A 22340-nucleotide genomic window follows, 5' to 3' on the forward strand; every position below is an offset into this window, starting at 1 on the left:
TCCATTTGATGCATGCATCAGAGTGCAATAGTTTATCAAAGCTATTAACAGAAACAGTCTGTAGGATAAGTAAAATGTGGGTTTTTCCTTATTATTTCTGTTGTATTGCTCTACATAATTGTATAAGCGTTCATCTTGTGGTGAACCACATAACTTTGTGCAGCCAAAAAGTGATCTAATTGCTGAAAATTTAAGTAACATTAGCTTTATACTAAAGCTGAATCATGGCAGGGGTTTGCATTTTTTATTATAACAGGTAGTTGAGTGCTCTATGTTGAGTTTGGTATTAATTTTTTTAATAGTTTCAGCTCATGTTGGCAGCAAGTTTAACCCTTCTGCCACAACTGAGAATACAAATCTTGCAGTTTTTCTCACTGTGGTTTCTTAAGACTGTCAAAGTGGCTTCATCTCCTCTTCATATAACAAAAATCTAAAAAAGGTTATACTAGTCAACAATGGTAGTCTTTTTAGGAATTCCTTTTTTGCAGTTGGAAGGAGTTTGTCAAAAACATGTCAAGCAGGTATACAGAGTGGTTTGGTATTGATAGCATTTTCGCTTTTTTGACACACACATATTTTCTAATTCTGGCTCCGGTTATGACACTGATCTTTGCAAATTTGGTGATCTGTTTAGAACACTGTTGCTATATCCATGCTTTTTTCCCCTTATTTTTGGTCTTTTTAACTGCTTTATCACTGCAGTTCCTAACTCTCAAGGCTATAGCGCAAAATGCTGTTGTCTGCTTTTTACAATTAATTTGTGCAATTATATTCTGCATTTATTTTCTGTTTACCATTTTCATCCTTGTCCAAAGAGGTGCTATAACCAAGATGGCTACTGCATAAATAGGCAAATTGACATCAGAAGATGAAGCTGTCCATGCTTTTTTTTTTCTTTTTTTACACTCCTGCCATCTTTAATGTACTTTTATACATCTCTTCTGTAAACATAGATCTTGCTTAAACCAACTGAAAATGCTCAAACTCAGATTTTTAAGGAAACTTAGTTACCCAGCTGGCATTTGAAATTGAGGCAGTTAAGCACCTGAACATGTTAAAAATCTGAAATTTATGCATTCATTTATTTTTCTTCTGCCTGTTTTTTTTTTTTAATTGTGAAACACTGTATCCAATATCTTTTTTTTTTTTTTTTTAACTCATACTAACTGTGGAAGATCTTACTGTCTACCCCAAAGGAAAGGGTTTTTTTTTGTTGTTGTTGTTTTTTTAGGTAATTTTTCCCATCGACGTTCTTTTACCAACATTTGGGCTTAAAAGTAAAATTTCTTTTTGCTTCTCTCTGTTTGCCAGGCAGTCATTTCATCCTCACTCTATAGTGGAGTGGAATTCAGCTTTAAGTTGTTTTGGTTTCTCTGTTCCTTTATGACAATCGTATTGCCACGTAGCAGAAGGGAAATACCTTTGTGTTGCATACTTTCTTAAAGTCTGTGGTTGAAAAACACGTAAGCTGGTAATGCCCAATATGACAGAAGTAGCTATTGTTACAAAATCCTTCATGTAATCAGTTAATTTAATGCAAATGAGAGAGCATTCTAGGATTTGTGAAATACTGTGTTACACTTTTGAAACATGTCCTTGACATGTTTTTTTCTTGATCTGTAGCATACATAAAAGGTGGGTGGATCCTCCGAAAAGCCTGGAAAATTTACAATAAGTGCTATATGGACATTAATACGCTTCAGGAATTATATCAGAAGAAAACAACTCAGGAATCCTTGACTTCTGATGCTGCAAATGATAATCATATTGCTGCAGAAGGTGTAACGGAGGATTCGCTAAACAGACTGAAAGGTGCTGTTAGCTTTGGATATGGACTTTTTCATCTTTGCATATCCATGGTGCCCCCAAACCTGCTCAAAATCATCAACCTGCTGGGTTTTCCTGGAGACCGCCTACAGGGGCTTTCTTCACTGATGTATGCAAGTGAAAGTAAGGACATGAAGGCCCCTTTAGCTACGTGAGTAGCTATATTGAAATGCTTTGGTAGATAACTTAGTACTGAAAGTAAGTGAATGGAAAAAGTCAAAACCAAAAAAGTCATGTTGCTTTAAAGAAAACAACAGCAGGTAAAATAAACTTGTAATTAATTGTTTAACATGCCATGGTTTATTAAATTCATCATTTGGTAGTGTATAAGATCTTACTATAACTAGCTATTCAGATATCTTTTGGGTTCATGTGAGAATTGTGCTGTATTCTTTAGTACCTGCTATTGTAATGTCTAGTAATTTATATGCCAGCAGAGTAAATAAAAGCACCCCATGAGGGCTTAATAAATTTACCTATGAGTTATTAAATAGTATACCCTTTCATAGAGGAGAATGTCATGGGAGCCATTGACGTCACTTAGTCATTTATCCTTATTATCATCCAATGATCTTTTCCAGTTTATTTTTAATTTTAGTATCTAAGAATAATGGAGTGTTCCCTTACACAGTCTTTTTGATCTTTTTAGAGGAGCGTTCTTTGTGTACTCTTTTTCCCAAGCCTTCATACTGCATTCTGGTCCTTTTATTGAGTGAAGGGTAAGCCAGACTTAATTTAAACCAATTTATGAAGGCTGTTTATTCTATTCTCCACAAATTAATACTTTTATTATAGATCTACAGTAAATTCTGTCCAGTGCCACTTCTGAAACATTGTCTGCAGAGCTAAGATCTCCTCTCTATGAAGAGAAGAATCAGATTTCTGATTGGTTAAACAGGCTTGAGATTAAATGTTCCTGTTGATTTCCTTCTTTTCCCCTTCTGGAGAAGAGGAATGCCATTATTTTGGGGTGTTCGCTGCTTCAGATGGCCTTGGACATCTTTATGCTCTGCCCTTGTTTGCAGGAGTGATGTAGGTCATGTAGATGTCTGCCATTCTGAACATCAGATGTATTTCTGTTTTACATGGACTTTGTGTGTTGATATTTTTTTTTTTAAATGAACAATTCATTTTTAAAATTTTCCTGCAGGTTTTTCTTTTTTTCTTTTTTAATCCTGTAGACTTTTAAAGACTCAATTTATATGGTGCTTTGATACTGTGAACTTGATTGAACTTTACCTTTGGGTAATGTGCRTTGAATTGTATGCTCAGGTGCAGTTTAGGAATACGTTGATGTATTACAATAATATGTTTGTTTAAAGGCAACTTGTGAAAGAAAAGACAGGTACACTGCTTTGTTCTGCAGGGCCATTTTAAAATTTGCCTGTCTAGAGCGTAGACTTGTTAAACTTCTATTTATGAGCTGTAATCTTTATTCTTCTGTTTCTTGTAGATTAGCTTTGTTGTGGTACCACACAGTTGTTCGTCCCTTCTTTGCTCTTGATGGCAGTGATAACAAGGCAGGATTGAAAGAGGCAAAAGAGATTCTTGCAAAAAAAGAATCTGCTTATCCAAATTCTTCTCTGTTCATGTTCTTCAAGGGGAGGATACAGCGATTAGAGGTACTGCATGTTTTCATCCTTCTGACTGATTTTTTTTTTTTTCTTGGTATTTTATGTTTTGCTGATGTGAACAAACTTTGCAAATTGTGATTAAGGATATAGATATATGGAAATGTAAGTAAGAAGAAAGGATTAACTTCTTCCTAGTTTCAAATTCATGTGCCAAATCATCTCTACCATTACTTGTATCTGAATTAATAACACTATGAAATTCTTTTTCTGCCACTTGATATATTTGCAGCTCTATGCTAAAAGGAAGTGCTTTTGGTCACTTATGAATTTCTTGTGGTATAAATAGCTATTTCAGTTTTGCTTGTCACGCTAAAATCTGAATATTCAATCGGCTGAGTACATAGCATTTATCTACCCCTTTTCATTTTATGCATTGTCCATACAGTTAATGATCTTCAGTAATTTCCTCAAGTAATTGCTTTTGCCTTTAAGAGGTCAAACAGGATGTTTTCTGTTGCTGTAGCGAGCTCTGACCCAAGCAGAATGTGTTCCCTGAAACTCTTCTTGAGTACTGTTGCAGTGTGGTATTCTTCAGTAATTGCAGCAGCTTTGTGGATTTTCTTACTGATTTTTTTTTTTTTTTTGTCTGAGAATCTGTGATAATCTGAGATGGTGATGAGTGCTTCAAACTCAACTTCTAGCTGCTGCTTTTGTCAGATCAGAATATTTCTAGAGCATTTACATTAACAACAACAACAAMAAACAGAATCACAAAAACAGTTTGTTCCAGCTCTTCACCTCAATATCATAATTACAAGCGCTAATCTGTATCTTGATAGTGACACTCATTCCATGGTTGGGTTTGCAGCCAATTCTCGTGAAAACAACCTGATATTTTGGTGGAGATAGCAACAGTAACAAAACAGCAGGGCAGGCTTTCCAAATTATCTTCTGTGGCAGATCAGGTTTTGCTGGCATTTTTTTGTGATTTTATTTATTTATTTATTGGAAGTACTTTAAGGTTCCAGTATGAACAGTCTTTGTTGCAGCGTGTTGATGCAACGATGCATCTAGGGAATTACACTGCCACAAGCAAACTGTCACTATCTGGGAAATGTTGGTCTTTACTCAGTGGGAATATTTTAAAGCCTTTTGCTCAGTCATACATCTGTTCCATTTAGTTGAACATTACAGAAATTCTCATGGAAAAATTCAGGTTCTTTAGGAATAGCTATACATAATGAATGCAAGTGTAGTTGAAAATACCAGTATAAAAATAAAACTATGAAATAAAGAGCTCTGAAAGCCTTGATTTTCGCGTAGTGTCCTCCAGTGTAAACTGTCCCCCTCTAACTTTACATACTGTTTGTTGGGTTTCCCCTTAATTCTGAGCATGGCTCTAAAAGCTTCACAAATTTATAGTGCTGGCTGAGAATAAGAGACTGTCCTTGGATTTCAGAACAGCTCTGTGGGGAAACCCATCTTGGCTCAGGAAGCTTTATAGTTACTTAGTTGGTGGTGTTTTGTTTTGTTTTGTTTTTTTCCTTCTGTTGCTAATGTAAGAACCATAATCTTACACTTCTTGATTTCAGATTTAATAATCCTCTTTATGTAGTTCTTTATCCTGTATGTTTTATGGATTAATTTTCTTTGCCTTTGTATATGGTCAGAGAGAGGCATGAGTGCTGGCAGTTGAGGGAATTATAAAGGTAAATTTGCAAACTGGAGAGTTTAAAAAAAAAAAAAAAAACATAATATTGTATTTGGTGATTCTTGGGCATTTATAATTTCTTCACTTTATTCTCTGAACCCTTATATAGTTAGTAATACATTTATTTTAAGGATTAGCACTAAGTAGAAATTCATATTCCAGGATATTGTCACAGTTCCTGGAGATGTTTGAAACTTTAATTATCAAGGAATGACTCTAAAACATTTACTGTGCCTGATGATTAAGGAAAATTTATGAAGATCTCAAAGCACTTGAGAGACATAGGAGGTTACAGATATGGTTTATAGAAGATAGAATATTCCGCTAATGGCATTGCATATTATTAGGTGTTCAGTATTTCACATGCTGCCCAGGATTTGGTATACTGCATTGTAGAAAAATGATGCAATTGCCGTTGCTCATTGTGTAGAACAACATATCCTACACAAAAGTGACTTATATTTTAACATGTTTATTTTTTCAGTTGTTTAAAAGGTAGAGCATATTCAGAGGAATAAATATTTGAACTTTTTTTCATTTTTCTCGGAAGCATTCCAAATGTAATTTTACTGAATTTCGAAACTTCTTAGCGCAAAGATCAAGTTCTAAGCCTATGTTAAACTTTTTTCTGTAAAATTGGGCTCATAAAATTTATTTTCTGGGAAGTGATGCAGCAGCAGTATTTTTATTAATGAATAGTGGATAGAAGGTGCTGCTACAAAAGTAAATAAGCTGTACATTGCTCAGGCTCCCTGGTAACTTTGAGGGCAAATACACTGCACAGAAAGACAGGTGAGTTATATTCTTCTGTTGTGCCAGTAAGCACCTTAGTCTGATCATCACTTTCTTTTCTAAATGTACAGTGTTTATATTATTATAGCTATGCACTACCTTTGGCAGTTGCACTGTCTTGATGCAACATGTATGATTTATTGTGAGATAGTTCTTTAACAGCTTAAATAGTGGTCCCTGATGAGACAGAGAAGGAAATCAAACAAAATCACTCTAGAGCTCTCTGCCAGACTTAGGAAGAGCTTTTTTGTATGTGGCCTTAAGGATACAAGCTGTAGGTTTTTGCAGGAATTTTAGAATAAATTTGTGCTTGCATAGATGGCAGCTTTGCTTGTTTGTGGGTTTCTTTCACTTAGTTGCTTAGCTGGCAGTGACTGGTTTAAAAATTTTATTTGTTTGCATAAGTAAATTAACTGTTTGCAAGAATGAATATAGAAACACTATAAATGGAACTGTAGGCCATTTTGAGATATATATATATATATATATAAATTAACTAAATGTTGATTTCCATCATCATAAAGGCCTCAAGCTGCAGATGGTTACAGAGAGGTCTTATAAGATCTTGTATTGTCTGTGAAAACTAGAAATGAAGATTAGTTGCTGTCTGTTCAGTTAGCCAAGTATAGGGGGTAATATTTGGCCAAAAGAACAATCATTCTGCTTGTTACAGAACTGATCAGCCTATTTCTAGCCATTGATAACTGATGATTTTTATCAGAATGTTTCTATCTCATATCCCTTTCTACCTCTGTACATGTGTTGCAATATTTATCAATTCTGTACTAATTTTTGTTTAAGTTGGTTGCTGAGAGATGTGTAAAGAGGTGAAATACTTCAAAATAGGGTACCTTTAATGGTTAATTGTATTGATTGTGTAGAAAAATAAAATTATTAACAGATATTAAGACTATTCTGACTTTTAAGTGGTGGAATGACTAATACGAGTAGAAATGAGATTGTTCAAAAACCTACCACACAAAACCAGTGACTTTTGGACATAATAACAAATAGAAGGAATACACCCACTGATTTTTAAGGTTGAGAGCTGAATTGATTAGAAGTTATTGGTTATTATTATTGCATTATAAAACTCCTTGGTATCTTCTCCCCCCCTCCTTTTTTGCCCCTCTATAGTGTTCTGTATTTCTCTTATTTGACTTTTACTGTGTAAGTTGCATATTTTATGRTTTGGTTTTTACTTCTGCATGCTGTGGAATTGATTCTTAGTACCTTGCAAGCAGGTGCTTTGCATTCTTGTAAGGATTTGTTTAAATATAAATCTGAATTTTTTGGTATTAATGATTCTTACTTCCCTTGTTTCTTATAATCTGATTCTTTATTGTATTATGCTTCTTATCATATCATTAATATGGAAAAATGCATTCACTGTAGGAACTCTTAAGATGTGTGTTTGTTGTTGCAAATAAAGGCTTTGTCATAATTTGCCCATACTTCTCTCCAAAAGTGATCAGATCTGGAGAGCTAGGAAGAGGGAAGCTGGCCAAAGGAGTTGCAGTGTGGAGCTGGATATGTAAATGAACATTATCCCTTCCCCTTCAAACTGTTACCTGTRTGGTGTTTTTTAGTTCACTTAAAGCAATCTAGAATCTGAGCTGAATTCTGAGGCTTTTCTCTCAATAGGATGTGCCTCTTCCGTCTAATTAAGCTAGAGGCCGTCATCTGTATGACACTGAAATTATTTTCTTCCTATATAATAATTTTTTAATATCTATTAACAGAAATCAATGTTTTCTTAAAATCTGTTGGAAAATTTGAATTTAAGAAATCTGACCTTTTTTATTTTTTGTCTCCTTTCACCTTTGTTAGTGTCAAATCAATAGTGCCTTGACCTCATTTCATACTGCTCTGGAACTTGCAACAGACCAAAGGGAGATTCAACATGTCTGCTTGTATGAAATAGGTAAATTGGATATCTTTATGCTGTAAATATTTCACTTTTAAGTTTTGGCTAATAACTAATAAACAAGCTAGCTTATTTTAATTAGGATTTAAAAGAAGTTTTGGAATACTGGCTGTTGTCTTAATTGGTTGAATTACTTTAATAATCCTGTCTTCTTGTTTGGGAGAGGGTAGCATTTCACAGTTTCATAATCTTTAAACGATTTTCCACAAATACAAGTTGATGCAAAATCATAGAGAAGACTGTGGAATCGAGGGCAAACTATTCCTCTATACAAGGTTATTTAAAATGAGTGATGAATTAGTCTTTAAATGTCTCTAGTGAAGGAATCTTGTCACAGGTAGGAGAAAAGGGGAGAACGTAGGAGCTCTGTTGTAAATTTCAGCATGCTACAAAATACTTTGTAAAAGGAGTCTTAAGTGTCTGCATCAACTTGTTGTTGATCTGAAATGCATTTATTGTCTTGTGTGGCATCTATAATTAAGCATTTTCCAGTAAATTTAAGCCAGACTTTCAATGTATGTGTGATTGGTTTTGTTTTTATTGTTTTTAACTTTTCAAGCTGTTGGTATAATTGTTAAACTAGCTCCAGCTCTCGTGACAAATTTTATGTTTCAGTAGTGTTTACACCAGACTTGAATTCCTGTGCTTTCTCTCTCATAAGTTAAATTGGTCTCATTTTTAGGCTGGTGCAGCATGATAGAGATGAATTTCAAAGATGCATTTGAATCTTTTGAAAGGCTTAAAAATGAATCCAGGTGGTCCCAATGCTATTATGCTTATTTAACAGCAGGTTAGTAATTTCAATGAGTTGGATAAGTGATAAATACAGTTATGTGTATCACGTTTTGACACTGTTTGTTTTATTTTGGGGAAGTTACTAGTGCACATAGTGCTTCCCATGGTGCTTCCCGCACTGACCCCCAGCTGCATAAGAAGGAAGCAGAAGTTACTTGCATAATTTTATTAATTTATATAACACATGCACGCATGTGTACCCTTTCCCTCTGGGTCTCCATTGCTATGGTTGTTATATGACCTATTGCCAAACTAATTTAACATACTGTAAACAAATCCCTAGACATTGGGTGATATTAGTTTCTTTAATGGATATGAAATAAAATATTGAGGGACTTGCTAATGCTCACAGAGGACACCTGAGAGAGCTGGGATTTGCATGTTTGCCAAGTCCCAGTCCAGCTCTTTTCCAAAGTCACTGTTTTTCCCCTGTAGTATGAAAGCTAGCCTTCATTTTTCCTGTTTATGTCCCAGCACTGTTAACATATATATTTTTTTCTGTGTTATTATAGTGTGTCAAGGAGCCACTGGTGATGTCAGTGGTGCTCAGAATGTCTTCAAGGAAGTGCAGAAGCTTTTCAAAAGAAAAAACAATCAGATTGAACAATTTTCAGTGAAAAAGGTTTGATTTTAGCATAAGCTGAATTGTTTCAGTACAGTAATTACACTTGGTAATTGTGTTGTATTCTCCAGCAGCATTTATTTTTGAGCAAACTGTTTTCTGCTATATTGCTTCTGTAGAATTAGTGGGAAGGATTCAGGTAGAAAAACAATAGTGCCATGTATTTTAAGGAGCCAGCAAAGAATATCACAGAATCACAGAATGGTTGAGGTGGGAAGGGACCTCTGGAGATCATCTAGTCCAACCCCCCTGCTCAAGCAGGGTCACCTACAGCATGTTGCAGAGGATCGCGTCCAGGCGGGTTTTGAATATCTCCAGAGAAGGAGACTCCACAACCTCTCTGGGCAACCTGTKCCAGTGCTCTGTCACCCTCACAGTGAAAAAGTTTTTCCTCATGTTCAGAGGGAACTTCCTGTGCTTCAGTTTGTGCCCGTTGCCTTGTGTCCTGTCGCTGGGCACCACTGAGTATGTGAATAGCTGTTCACTTTTCAACTTAACCTCAGTAGTTCTTACAGATAAAAGTACATGATACTGCAGTTGTTTCAGTAATTTTCCTTCTAGCTTTGCATTTATTACTTACTTTTATCTTGTCTTGTTTTTCAAAGCCTTAATATTTTTGAAAGCTAGGAGTTGTCTAGGAAATAGCTACTGCTGATCTTGCAGATGTTGCTGTGTTAGTATCCGGCCCATATGTGTTTGAGATTGTGAAATAGAATAAAACAAATCCAGTCTGCATACCAAGAAGCTTTAATTTTGATCAATATGTAAACATTTGAATTAATTGAAAGATTTTGCTTTTTAGTCCTGAAAYCTTTAAGCTAAATTACTACTGACTTTATTTTTATAAAAATTTTTGGATGCTTTCCTGAAAATGTTGGAATCACTATTCGTGATATACTGTTTGTGAGTATTATGTTCTTTGTAAAAGATGACAGATCTTCCCCCTTCTCTCTTCTTCCCTACTTTGCAGGCAGATAGATTTAGAAAACAAATGCCAACCAAAGAGCTCTGTGTCTTGGCATCCATTGAAGTATTATACTTATGGAAAGCCCTTCCAAACTGTTCCCTCTCCAACCTACAACATATGAGCCAAGGTATGATATGGTTCATTGATCTTTGTTGCTGTTGTGKTTTTTTTGGTGAGATTTATAATGTTTTCCTTCTGTTGTGCAGACCAGTTGATTGTAGTAGCATGAAAACTTAAACCTATATGCATGCATAAAACAGGTTGAGTAGCAATAGGAAAACTTAWTCTAGTAAGATTTGGCTTAAAGCTTTATTTTACCGTTTTTGGGAGAAGGTGTGGGGGTCTTTTTTTGTTTGCTTTTTTAACTACTTGTTGCATATGGCCATGTTTAAAATAAAACACTATGTGGTAGCCATTATTCAGAGTCACTAAAGAAACTTGACTCATTTAAACCTAGCTACAAAATAACAATAAAACTAATAATTGATTTATGTATGTCATTTTTCTTTTAAAAAAACCCTTAGCTTTCAAGGTCATTTATGATATGGTGAGGTTTTTTTGATCTTGGTTGCTTTGACTGTCTTAATGGTGAAAGGGATAGTTGGGACCTGCCTCTTTCTCAATCTCCAGAATCTTTGGATGATATCTGTCAAATGAAGTTTATGGTTGCAGTATGTTTATCACAAGGTTTTTACTACCCCTRTCTCCAGGGAAGAGTCTTGTTTGCAGTCTGCAAACACAGTTTCGACTTATTCCCTGCTGCTTTAGAAAGTAAACCAAAAAATATATCTGCCACTGAAATACTTCATTACTCRTGTTGTTATGAAATTCTGGGGATCGTACATGCTGTTAAGCTAGAAAAGTGCCTTGTCTTGAAGTCTGGCATCAAGACTAACTGTGGGTTTTTGTTTTTTTTAATTAAAGGCAATTTGTTCGTTTAACTTGTGTGATGGCAGTGGGTTACATTCAGATCCCTGGTTTTCTAGTCCTGAAAGATAGTGGTGAAGGCTTTAAAATTAGATTTACTTTGATTATAAATAGATTTCAGGATGCATTTTGTATGTCTCTCTCTTGGCTTCAGAACAATCAGCTTTTAGGGGTAGCAAAGAGTATGTACTTCTATCCCACACACTCAGAAACAGTGTAGATCTTTCTTACAAGCTTCCAGCTGGTGGTGCACATCTTAATGGGAAATAGTTAACAATATTGATGATTAAAATTCAGAAGTGTATCTCCTGTAAGGCGTTACACTCGGACGGAAGCGTCTACATCAGTGATACTAGGTTGAAGATTTTCTGCACARTGAGAATATTATTGCAGCTCATAAGACGTATCTCAAGAATGATGAGATTATAGCAGATTTTTTTTTTTATTTACTTCCTCTYTTCTTGAACAATTGGGATATACTTTGCTGAGGGTTTTTTTTTTTAAACTTTTCCTCTGGACTAGAAGATAATTGAAAAATAAAGCTTTGATTTGCAGGAATTAATGTCTTTAAGTAAAATGYCAAGTAACTTGAGACTTGTAATAAAAGTGAAAGAGTTGACAGCATTATGTAACATCCAAATACTTAATGCAGCCAACTTTCAGTTATTCATAGGTGGTTTATTTGGGTTGTGGATTAACCCTGTCGTGAATGTAGAACCTGTTTGAATCTGGCAGGATTTATTAGATGAGGCAGAGCGTGAAGTTGAAGCAGCTGTACTGCTCCCAGGCGTAGCAGTTCAGCTCCTTTTGAAGGGATGAGAAACGATGCAGACTGGGGTCTCTCTGGAAAGATGGTGCAGACAAGTGCAAATGGCTCCTCATGGAACCAGCCTTGATCCAACAGAGCTGTTGTGAGCTGGAGCCAAAAACCATGACCAAGCCGGAGCCTGATTCAGCAGGAGCTGGTTGTTACGTGCATCGTGATTGAGCTCTTTCCAAACACGGAGCACCACTCAGCTGAGGCACAGTCTGTCCTAGATTGTGGACCATCTAAGGTCTGGCAAATAAGCCCTGTCCTCTTGTCAGAATTGGGAAGTGTGATGTCAAAATAGCCTAGTCTGGGGTTTTAGCTCCAATGCAGATTTTTGTATCTGTCGTTTGGCTTCAGTTCAGAACAAATCAGCTTTATGCCTAAATTACTTGTGGGGTTTTTGTACTGGACACCTTATAATTTAGACTGTTTATTTTTCTTCCACTATCTGGGACAGCCCAGTCACCTATAACACCCAAGAGAAGTGATTGTTTCTTACCTTTACCCTCTGTTGGATTTTTCAAAGACTGGTAATGTCTTCTCTTCTTGTGAGAAGGACACACCAACTGCCTTTGACTTCAGGGGGCCCATTCATTCCTGCTTAGGAATTCTTCTCATGAGTGGCAGCTTGCTTGATGGGATTCCTACAAAATGCATTGTATTTAAAAGAAACCAAATTATTTTGTTGTGTATAATGTCACTAACTTTCATAGGATCTCTTCTTTCCAATTAAATTTTAGTCATCAGACTAAAAGTCATCATAGACCGTACTTCTTGTCTAAGGAGGAATTTCAATCCATCTTGTTTTTTGGAATCTTTTCATTAAGCTTGTCAAGATGTTGATGATTCATCTGCTATCGGTTTGAGGAATTTGCTTCTTGGTGCCATACACAAATGCTTGGGAAATTTTCAAGATGCTGTTCAGGTAAGTTGCTAAATGATAATTTTCACCATGAATCCTATTTTATGAGCTATTCTGTAAATATTGTTAAAAGTGTTAAGTAAACCATTAGTTTTCAGTGCTATTAATCATTCTGTTGTGCAAATTCCAACATGTCATGTGCTCTTCAAATCTTCCAAGTTAGCATAGCTTCATTAGATTTTCTGTGTTGTAAAAATAAATGGCTGATGTTGAACAAACACCRCAGCTAAAGTGGCTTGTAAGAGTTATGGGGAAGCTGGGAAGGAAAATGGAGAARTTCTTGAGCTCTGCTAGATTTTGTTGCCCAAGAAGGAAAACTGATCTTTTTAAAAATAATTTGGAGATTTGCCTTTTGCAGGCATAGGTTGGCTGCTCCTGCTCCAGAGCTAGTAAGACACTGAGAGGTTTGATTATTAGCATATATCAAAGAATAATTTTGCCACTACTCCAGACTTTGATCTGTAGGCGCAAGGTGTTTTTTTTTTTTTTTTTTTTTTTTTTTTTTTTTTTTTAATGGAATTCACATAGACAAGAAGGGAGTTAATGCTGATTTAAAATCTTTTTATCTGGTTTTCTCAAATGTATTTTAAATAATCCAGGTTACTTCATCTCTGAAAAAAATGTTAGATATAGCAAGGAACTCTAACATCAATCTAAAGTTTAAAAAACTCTTGAAACAATCAGTATGTTGCTTGGTAAAAATCCAAACAATCTAATTTTGCCTTGATATGGTATTGTTAGTGAGAACCTCTGGGTCATTGCTTAAAGATTCTCTATCATTGGAAACTTAATGTATTCACATTTTAGCTTTGGGCTAATTTGTAGTGCTTGATGTTGAAAGATGCTTCTGGATTTTTAAGTGATCAAACAGTCCATTTTAATGAGTTACTGTAATTTTTTTTTTTTTACAGTTTTTTCAGCGAGCTGCTAAAGATGAACTGTGCCGTCAAAACAACTTATACATTCAGCCATATGCTTGCTATGAACTTGGCTGTCTTCTGTTAGACAATCCAGAGGTAATACTGTAATGAATTTTAAACTCTTAAAGTTGGGATGGGGATTTCCTATGTCACTTTACAAACAATAAAACATTGTTTATAGGTGATAGTGTTTGTTAAACTTTAAAAATGTGTTTTACAGCTGCTCTAAAGATAAACTCTACTTTTTTGCTTTCAGTAAACCAAGAAATGCATTTAAGGTAGCAGCATCTTATTCTTCAGTGTCAAGAGCTTCTATGAGAACACTGAGTTTAATGTATCTCTTAGTAACACTGAAATGTCTTGCTTTGTTGTTGTTGTCATCTTTTTTCTTCTTTTCTTCCTTCTTCCTACAAATTGTAGCCTGCTGACACTCTTCTGGGCATCTTCAGTTGTTACGTTCCTGAGCATTAGTGGTATCTTTCTCTAGCAGTAAGATAAATWTAATGTTTCCAGACTTTCTCTACTTTATATTGTTCAGTTGCTTATGGACAGCAAGCATCAAAACAAGAATTTTAATGAGCGTAGCACCGTGTCGTTTTGATTATTATTCAGTATTTTTTTCCCCAAAAAGTACCATAAATATTTCACTTTTCTTTCATTATGTAGTGCAACTCTGATCATGCCATGATATGCAGTTTTTCTAATGTCCCTTGTAGAAACAGTGAGTATAAATGCTGGGGTATGGAAATACTTCCCTTACCCCTCCAAGATCCAGGCCCCCCGCACCCCCCTTCACTTGCCCCATGTGTTCCTGCTGTTAACGGGCAGCAGAGGCATGGTAAGAACGCCTTGAGTAGGTAGGGAGTTGTCGCCTGTGGGTAGTATTGAGTGTGGTGAATGTCTAGCATCCTCTTCTTGCACGCTTGAATTTCCTGTTGGATACCGTTCACGTTCAAAGATTACGTGTCGTTAACTTTTCTTCTCCATGTAGAAGTTGATGATTTCCTAAAATAGCTCCGTGTTTTCAGGATCAGACTTACAGTTGGAACAATATGGTATTTGTCAAAAATCTTTTTCCTTTGGGAATATTTATACCCACTCCTGGGGCAAGTATCTTGCTAATATCCAGCCTCAGAGGATCTTGGGATCCTAGCTCTACTGAGGGCAGGCATGCCATTGTACTGTTTCTTTGCAGCRGATATTTAAGGAAAGTGATTCAATCATCCAAATTCCCCCAAAGTTGCATGTGCTTTGCATTTTGACTTTCTCTGTGATGTATAGAGAGTTTTTGTTGCTCAGGATGATGAGGGAAAATAACCATCTGACTTTTAGGCTGTCCAAATGGCTTGGTTGATGCATATGTTTGGTTGTTATGAACTTTGCCCCTACTCTGCCTTTTGGGGAACTCAAACTAGCTTGAACTATGGCAGCTTTTTGCTATTCTTTTCACCATTTCCCTTCTCAAATATGTAAGGCTGCTACTTGGAGTTCATGCTGTTTTACATAGTGCTTCCTGAATCACATTGTGAGTTTGGGGAAGTGGTTACAGAGTAATGACTTTTTTTCTTTCTTTTTTTTTTTTTTAAACCTGTGCACCACTGTATGTAGTTGATAAAGTAGTTGGGCAGACAGGATCTCCTGTTCTTAAGATTCTGTCTTCAGTTGTTTTTAATCTTGTCTGAGCTGAACCTTTCCCTTTAAATGGGAAGGAAACTATTTCAATAGAAATTGCTATCATGACACGGGACAAAGCTAGAGAAAATGCTTTTAAAAAAAAAATGGTTCTTTTTTGAAAGCCTTGATGCTGTGTGACTTAGAGCAAGGCCTTGAAACCTGGTAGGAGGGTCTGAGGCCAGTGATGCTCCTGCTGCTTTTTTTGATAATGTTCATGTTTGAATTTGATTATGTTATGTTAAGTGTCTCTGAAAACTATTCTGTTTACAGTAGTTGGGACTGCCGCTAAATACAAGAGTGGAGGTTGGTAGTGAAATCTGAAGATTCTCATAATTTGGGAAYGGTTCTTCTCTCTCCCTTGCCACACAGTAACACACTTCATGTTGTGTATTCAGGGGAATAGTGAAGAAGCCGTTGATTGTAGCTGCTATTCAGAAACTGTGGTAGCACTTCGTATGTGAACTAAAAGGAGGAAACGCTCCCTCTCGTGGCACTTGGGCACTGAGGAAGTAGAAGCTGCTTGACTTGAATAAAGTGTGGTGGCGTGAGGAGAACAAGAGCTAGGTTTAGAGGCATGTGGATGGTGTGGCATTGTGCGTGTGTTTTCTTTTCCTTTTTTTGTGGATGATCCAGTTTACTAGCTGAGATATCATGCAAGTCATTTTTGAGAGCTGTACAGTGATTAAAAAGAGAAGGATATAGGAGTTTATAAATCACATTTACCAAAGTGGCTGAGCATATTAAAGACACTGAGCAAAAGATACAGATGCAAATATGCATGTTAGCATAAAAAGCACACTTGTATTAAATTTACAATATTTTAAAGTGACACATAATTATATGTTTGATCTAACATATCGACTGATATCTTTTATTTTTAACTTTGTTCTCATGAATTTCTTTAAGATTTTAATATGGTTATGTCAAGAATAAGTTTACCTGATACAGACTTTTTTTTGTAGATGTTTTATACACTGTGAATGTAATGTAACTAATGCAAATACATAAATTCATACTCGGATATAACTGAATAAGAAAACTTCATTTTTTTTCTATGTCTTTTATCAGGTAGTTGAAGAAACTATTTATAAGATTTAAAATTAAAAAAAGGTACTATTTAATAAGAAATAAAATGTGAGCTTTTCAGTGATAAATATTAATCTGCAAATATATATAACTTAAGAGTTTGAAACTGAGACTTCTGAAACAACTTTTAATGCTTAAAAATAGCTCTTGTTTTGCAAGTTTTGTAAATGTCCTTAAACTCCAGTTAAGAAACAGAACTCACTCTTTTGATCAATTAGTCATTTACTTGTAACCTTGTTTGTATTTCTGTGCATTGTTGTAGCTCGCTTTTGTCACTAGCAACTTCCATGTCAAGCTATAATTTCTCCTTTTCTGTAGAAGTCTCAGCAATATGTAATGAACCTCATTTCATTAGTATTTCTAGCCTTCTAATGTGAGAGATTTTAGTGTACTTAATACCTTGTTTTCAAGATAGAGGTGCTACTTCAGACTGACCAGGTCATATACTTAAGAAATTTCTGTAACATTTGTGATGTGTTTTTAATGCAGTGTTTCTCTCTTTGTAGACTGTGCCAAGAGGCAAAACCTTACTTCTCCAAGCTAAGGTAAAAGCTAAGATGCTTCCAACTATATCTTTGGGAGAGAAAGACATTTCAGAGGTGTTTAACTCTGGTTTTAATAGTGTTGGTGTCTGTCATACGTAGTCTATAACATTACTGATTGTGTATTGAGGTGGGAGTCAGTGATAGTGGTGTGCATGCATTTTTGTAGGTGAGGCATAGTACTGAGCCCATACTAGTAAACCTCTGCTGAGCTGTTAGAACCTTGCCAAGTCTTTCAAAACTAAAACTTGGCTGCAAACTACAGTTCTCCACTTCATGTGTGTTACCACTGGTCCTTGCCTTGGGCAGGCTGGAATTTTCTAGAGCTTTTGGACTTGCATAACTTTCCAAATATTGTTCAGCTAAATGGGATCTGAACAGCGTGTTGGAAATAGAGAAATCCCTAGTTAGTGAAGAGAGCAAAAAAATTTTCTAAAAATTCTGTTGCTTTGGGTAATATAGGGATGTTAATAGCAATATGCATTCTCCAGTTCACTTCTCTTCTGTCTGTTTTGTAGATTCATGACTTCACTAGTAAAATTGTCCTCACATCCTAAGATGAAGGAGGCTAATAGTTGTATGCTTTTTTTGTATTTCAGGAAGAATTTACTGGCTATGATTTTGAGAACAGATTGCATGTCCGCATACATGCAGCCTTAGCTTCTCTAAGGGAAGTTGTTCCACAGTGATGGACAGGAAGTCTTGTTATCCTTTCCCACAGTTTCTGCACTTTAAGATAAAGCAGAGGATTAAGCTGTTGGGAAGACCAGCTTTTCTTCTGAAAACCATTTGTGCCAGAGACACTTTGCTAGTGTGTTCAGAGTTGTTATGGCTTAGTAAAATATCACAATTTTAATTAAAAATAAATCAACCAGGATGAGGGTTAAGTGACCTTGTGTTTTTAACTCTTCAGTTACTATTTTGTTTAAACAAAGCCAAACACAATTACTTGTAACTCTGCAGGTGAGTCTAAATAAGCACACGTGATTTACTTCAACAATATTGGCAGGTATTGTTTTTTTTACTTTTAAAATACATCTAAAATATGCTAAGGGGAACAGTCTTCTGTTTTGATTAGAATAATATGATATAAGTCAGTGGTGTAAATGTTGACACTGGAAATGGGCAGAACACTTTTTCTTTGAGAATTAGCCAATATGGTGGGCACAAGAGAAGGAAAACTGTTCAGCTACAAAAAGTAGATATTATGAAATTTTAGGAGGTTATTTCAGCAACTTCACAATGATGTGTGAATTTCAGACCTCACTTTCCTTCCAATTCTTCATCCTCCCCTCCCCACCCAACTCATGTTTGTGATATAAATTATGTCAATATTTAGGATCTCTGCTTCTGGTACGTTCCAGCCAAATACTTATTTTGTTTGACACGCAGTTACTGTGTGAGCAGTTCTTATTTCTGCTCTTAATATTCTGAATAGTGCATTAAATTACATAGGCCAGATATTATAATTGAACTTGCTTTCGATTCAGGCTGCTGAATCTTCATGGCAGTGACTTTTAAAGGTATTAAAAAACCAAAACCCTATTTTGATAGTCATACCAACAGTACAATATCTTAAGTCTCTAAAAGGTATTCCAAACCCGTAGTGTTAAGATACTGAAATACCTCGGACAGCTTAAATCTTTATCATGACCATATTAAGTTTAATACTTGGCCATACGTGTGCTTGTGTAGTTTTGTTTACTTTTGTCTGTAACAGGCATCTCCTTACCTTGTATATTCAGTTAATATTATTTTCTAGGAAAGTAAATATTTTTTTAAAGAAACTTATGAATGGAAATCTGGCCAGAAAGTTAGTTGAATTATGTTACTTTGCAAAGCTAAGAAAACTGGATTTCCTTGGAAATAGTTATTGAAAAGCCTTATCTTTACTTTGGTCAGGTTGCCTTAAACAGTTCCTTAGCTTAAACTGTTTTTCTTTTCTTACCTTTTTGCAGAATATATTGCCAAAGTTTTAGACCTTGCCCGCACCTAACCTTCATTGATTTGCTTTTGAGGTTGCATCTAAAGCAAGACTGATATGGAGGAGGAAAGTTGTATCCTATGTGGTAGGCCAATGGAAAAGGTTGACACACTTTTATTTCCTTCTAGAAATACACAATTCCTGCTATGAAAGGCATTCCTAGAGCGGTTAAACGCTTCTTCTGCAGTCTGTGAAGGAGGGGAGCAATTAACTCTTAAAAATAAATAAATAAATAAAAATCTATAATCTAGGTATGTTACAGATAGTAAGCTGATTTCTCATTCAACTTTATCAGTAATGCTGAGTCACAAATGAGTGTTCAATCTTATTTGAAGTGGCCCATCCAAATGAAGTACTGAATAGGGAACAATATACTGTATATATATAGTGACTACTTAGAATCCTGATCATAATTTTAGAAATGGACGTGAAAGCTTATTTTGTCCTGTCTAATTTTTATATTTTGCGATCAGAGACATAGTCCAGTCTGGGTAAATAGCTAGGAACAGGTACTGACAAAATTTTTTAAATACACTGCTTAAATGTAATGTGAGACTAGGCTGTTCAGGACACACAGCACCTGCATGCAATTTGTGTTGGGATGTCTAGGGTCTACATACTTGGAGGTAGTTAGCAAGCTGTAGTAAACTTACTAAATGGCCTGTTCTCACCAGGCCTGCAATGGTATGGAAAGACACTATGTATTCATACAACAGTTTAACTCTGTGCAAGTTGCAGCTTTTCTGTGGGTTTAGAGAATCATCGCTGAAATGGAACTATCTGTTTCTGTATCTTTTCCCCTCATAGGAGAGTCTCCTAATTCGTAAATGTTAAAGTTATTTTTTATGTTAGATTGTGCCTGTGATGAGAAAAATTTCGACTGTATTTTGTGTAAATGGATTTTTTTTTTATACTTTGGAGCTCGGAGGCATGGTCTAATAGCAATAATGGAATATGCATCTTGCTAGTTTAATATATTAAGACTATCTTTACTGGGTCAGGTATTTTTGTTGATGTTGATGAAGTTTTTATCTCAATATGACTCATTTCAGATAAATAACTAGAATTTTTAGATGTCACAATGTGGCATATTTATTGTGATGTACTGTAAATGTTGTTAATTTACAGAACTTGCACTTTTATATTTCTGAGTAAAATTAAAAGAAATGTGGACATGAGTTTTGTTCCCTTGTTCCTCAAATTTGCCTTTAATTGGTGGCCTCCTGAACAAGACGATCCTAAGGATAGGGAAAACTTCTGGGGTGTCAAGTGACTCTGTAACAAAGTTTTCTAGTCAGCAATTACCTCAGCCTTTGTTCTTCCAGCATAATTATAGTCTCCTGGTTTAGAAAGTGAGTTACATGTGTCATGTTGAGATCAACTGTAGAATGAACAAGATTTAACATATGTTCTTAAGACATCAAATTTTCTTGTTTCTCATTTTAAAAAAAGAAAAACAAAAAATRTGCTCTCTGTATTCATACACCTTTTAAAATGTTTCTGATTTACTTGAAAGCAAGCACTTTAGTTTCTCCTATCGCTGACTTTGGATGCTTGTTTCATATTCTAGTTATGCTTTATTCTTAAATAAAATTCCCCAAATCTTATATTGAATTTTTTTTCAATTTACAACAATCTGATCCTTTTTTCAACAATTGATCATTGTTTAAAAATTGCTCTGTAACTGTTTGAAATTTGAATGGGGGAAAGTGTTATATTGGTAAAGCTATACATGGTGTTGTGAGGATGTTAATAAAACCTATCAATGGAGCGAAAAGAGGGCAGTCTGTAAAAGACACTCAAATTCTCTTTCCACTCGTGATTGTAGGGTATTCTTATTAACAGTGGTAGCAATCACTTGCATGAAAAAATTAAGTGATCACAAAAAAGTATCATTAAAGCTAATGTTAAGAATTAAATTTATGTTTAGCTGTCTTTTAAGGCCATTGGGCAGCCAGTGATGTCGGACCAGCACGCCTGCGCATAGATCAGCAGGCACTCTAGAGGCTCTCTAGAACGTAAGGGAGCTCCTCTGAACTTTAACAATAAGGAGTTAGGTACAGATATATTGCCCCTAATTCTTCAACCTGAAGTAATTGTGCAACAGAACATTTTACATAAATTTGAAGTTCTAAAATAAAAGGCAGATGGGGAATTGTTACCCTGCTAATTGCAGTTTGAGAAGAGGCTTATACCATACTGTTGCTTTCTAATGCCTTGAGTGAGCTAGAAAATGCTTCAAAAACTACTTTTCTGTATCAACATCTCTTAATGTTCTTTTCTGTAAGTCAGCCATTCAAAATAAAATGGGAATTCTCTCTACCAGTAAGCAAGTCCTGATTCGGGTGCATTGTGACCAAAGAACAATTAAAAATACAGTAAAGCTTAAATAGTCTTTACAGAGATTCAGAAAGCGTAAGAATTTGCTCTCATTACACTGAATTATCCCTATCTGTATATGAGACTCTTAATTTATGCCAAAGCAAATTCTTGTATGAAATTAGCCAGTATACAAGATGCACTGGAAAAAAAGGCCAAATTTTGTCACTGTATTGCAAATTTGTATTCTCTCTGAACTTTATAACTTGTGCAATGGTGCTATTATTAGTAGATGGCAAAAAGTGATTTTTCTCAGACACTTGTATACTTGAGATTGTCTCCCTTGATTGAATTATACTTAAATCTCTCATTGTTCAGCATCCCTTCCACCTCTGTAGTTTGTTGCTGGCATTGCATACGTCTCCAGAGTGCTTGCAGAGGTGACCATGTACCAGCAGACGGAGTGAAGAAGGTCATTCTGTGTTGGAGACCTACACCTGAAAGGATCCAGTCCCTCTTCTGTTCTAAACCTGGAGCTGTCTAGCTTTGGTTTTCAGACACTGCATCTTCTTGGGGTCTTTTTTTGTTTTTGTTTTCTGCTATATTAAATGCTCTGTTCCTTGTCATGTCTCTGCGTAGCCATTATAAAGAATGTTCAGGTCACCTCTTAATGTTCTTTCGCACAAACAATATAAACAAGACATTAAAGAAGGTTGGCATGAGGCAGGCTTTCCAGAGTTAGATAATGAATGGTTTCTATTTTTCACCATCTTTTTTTCATCTAAGCTTGGACCCCAAAAAATCTATACCTCAGTATAGCTTACCAGTGTAGGGGGCATTACAACTGCATATTGCCTTCATACTTCTGCTCAGAGCCTCTTTGCTTATTTACCCAAGACTTGCACAACCTATTTTAGCCACTCTATCACACTGCGAGTTC

General features: G+C 35.6%; 1 protein-coding gene across 5 annotated transcripts in view; it reads left to right on the forward strand.

Annotated features, from left to right (window-relative positions):
* TTC39C (tetratricopeptide repeat domain 39C) overlaps nt 1-22023 on the forward strand; it is a 39323-nt gene extending 17300 nt beyond the window's left edge. For 4 of the 5 annotated variants that reach the window (XM_026058641.1, XM_026058640.1, XM_026058639.1 and 1 more), the window contains 10 exons: nt 1624-1978; nt 3281-3449; nt 7735-7828; nt 8514-8621; nt 9139-9248; nt 10219-10342; nt 12781-12878; nt 13787-13891; nt 17062-17100; nt 17697-22023. In XM_026058641.1, coding sequence (XP_025914426.1) covers nt 1624-1978; nt 3281-3449; nt 7735-7828; nt 8514-8621; nt 9139-9248; nt 10219-10342; nt 12781-12878; nt 13787-13891; nt 17062-17100; nt 17697-17786 — 1292 coding nt within the window. In that variant the 3' untranslated portion in view covers nt 17787-22023. Of the gene's footprint in view, nt 1-1623; nt 1979-2484; nt 2547-3280; nt 3450-7734; nt 7829-8513; nt 8622-9138; nt 9249-10218; nt 10343-12780; nt 12879-13786; nt 13892-17061; nt 17101-17696 lie in introns of those variants that run through there. The other variant, XM_026058643.1, reaches the window with a different exon arrangement.
* Nucleotides 22024-22340: the final 317 nt, after the last annotated feature.

This window comes from Apteryx rowi, unplaced genomic scaffold, assembly GCF_003343035.1.
Source record: "Apteryx rowi isolate R43461 unplaced genomic scaffold, aptRow1 scaffold_149, whole genome shotgun sequence".
Taxonomy (NCBI): domain Eukaryota; kingdom Metazoa; phylum Chordata; class Aves; order Apterygiformes; family Apterygidae; genus Apteryx; species Apteryx rowi.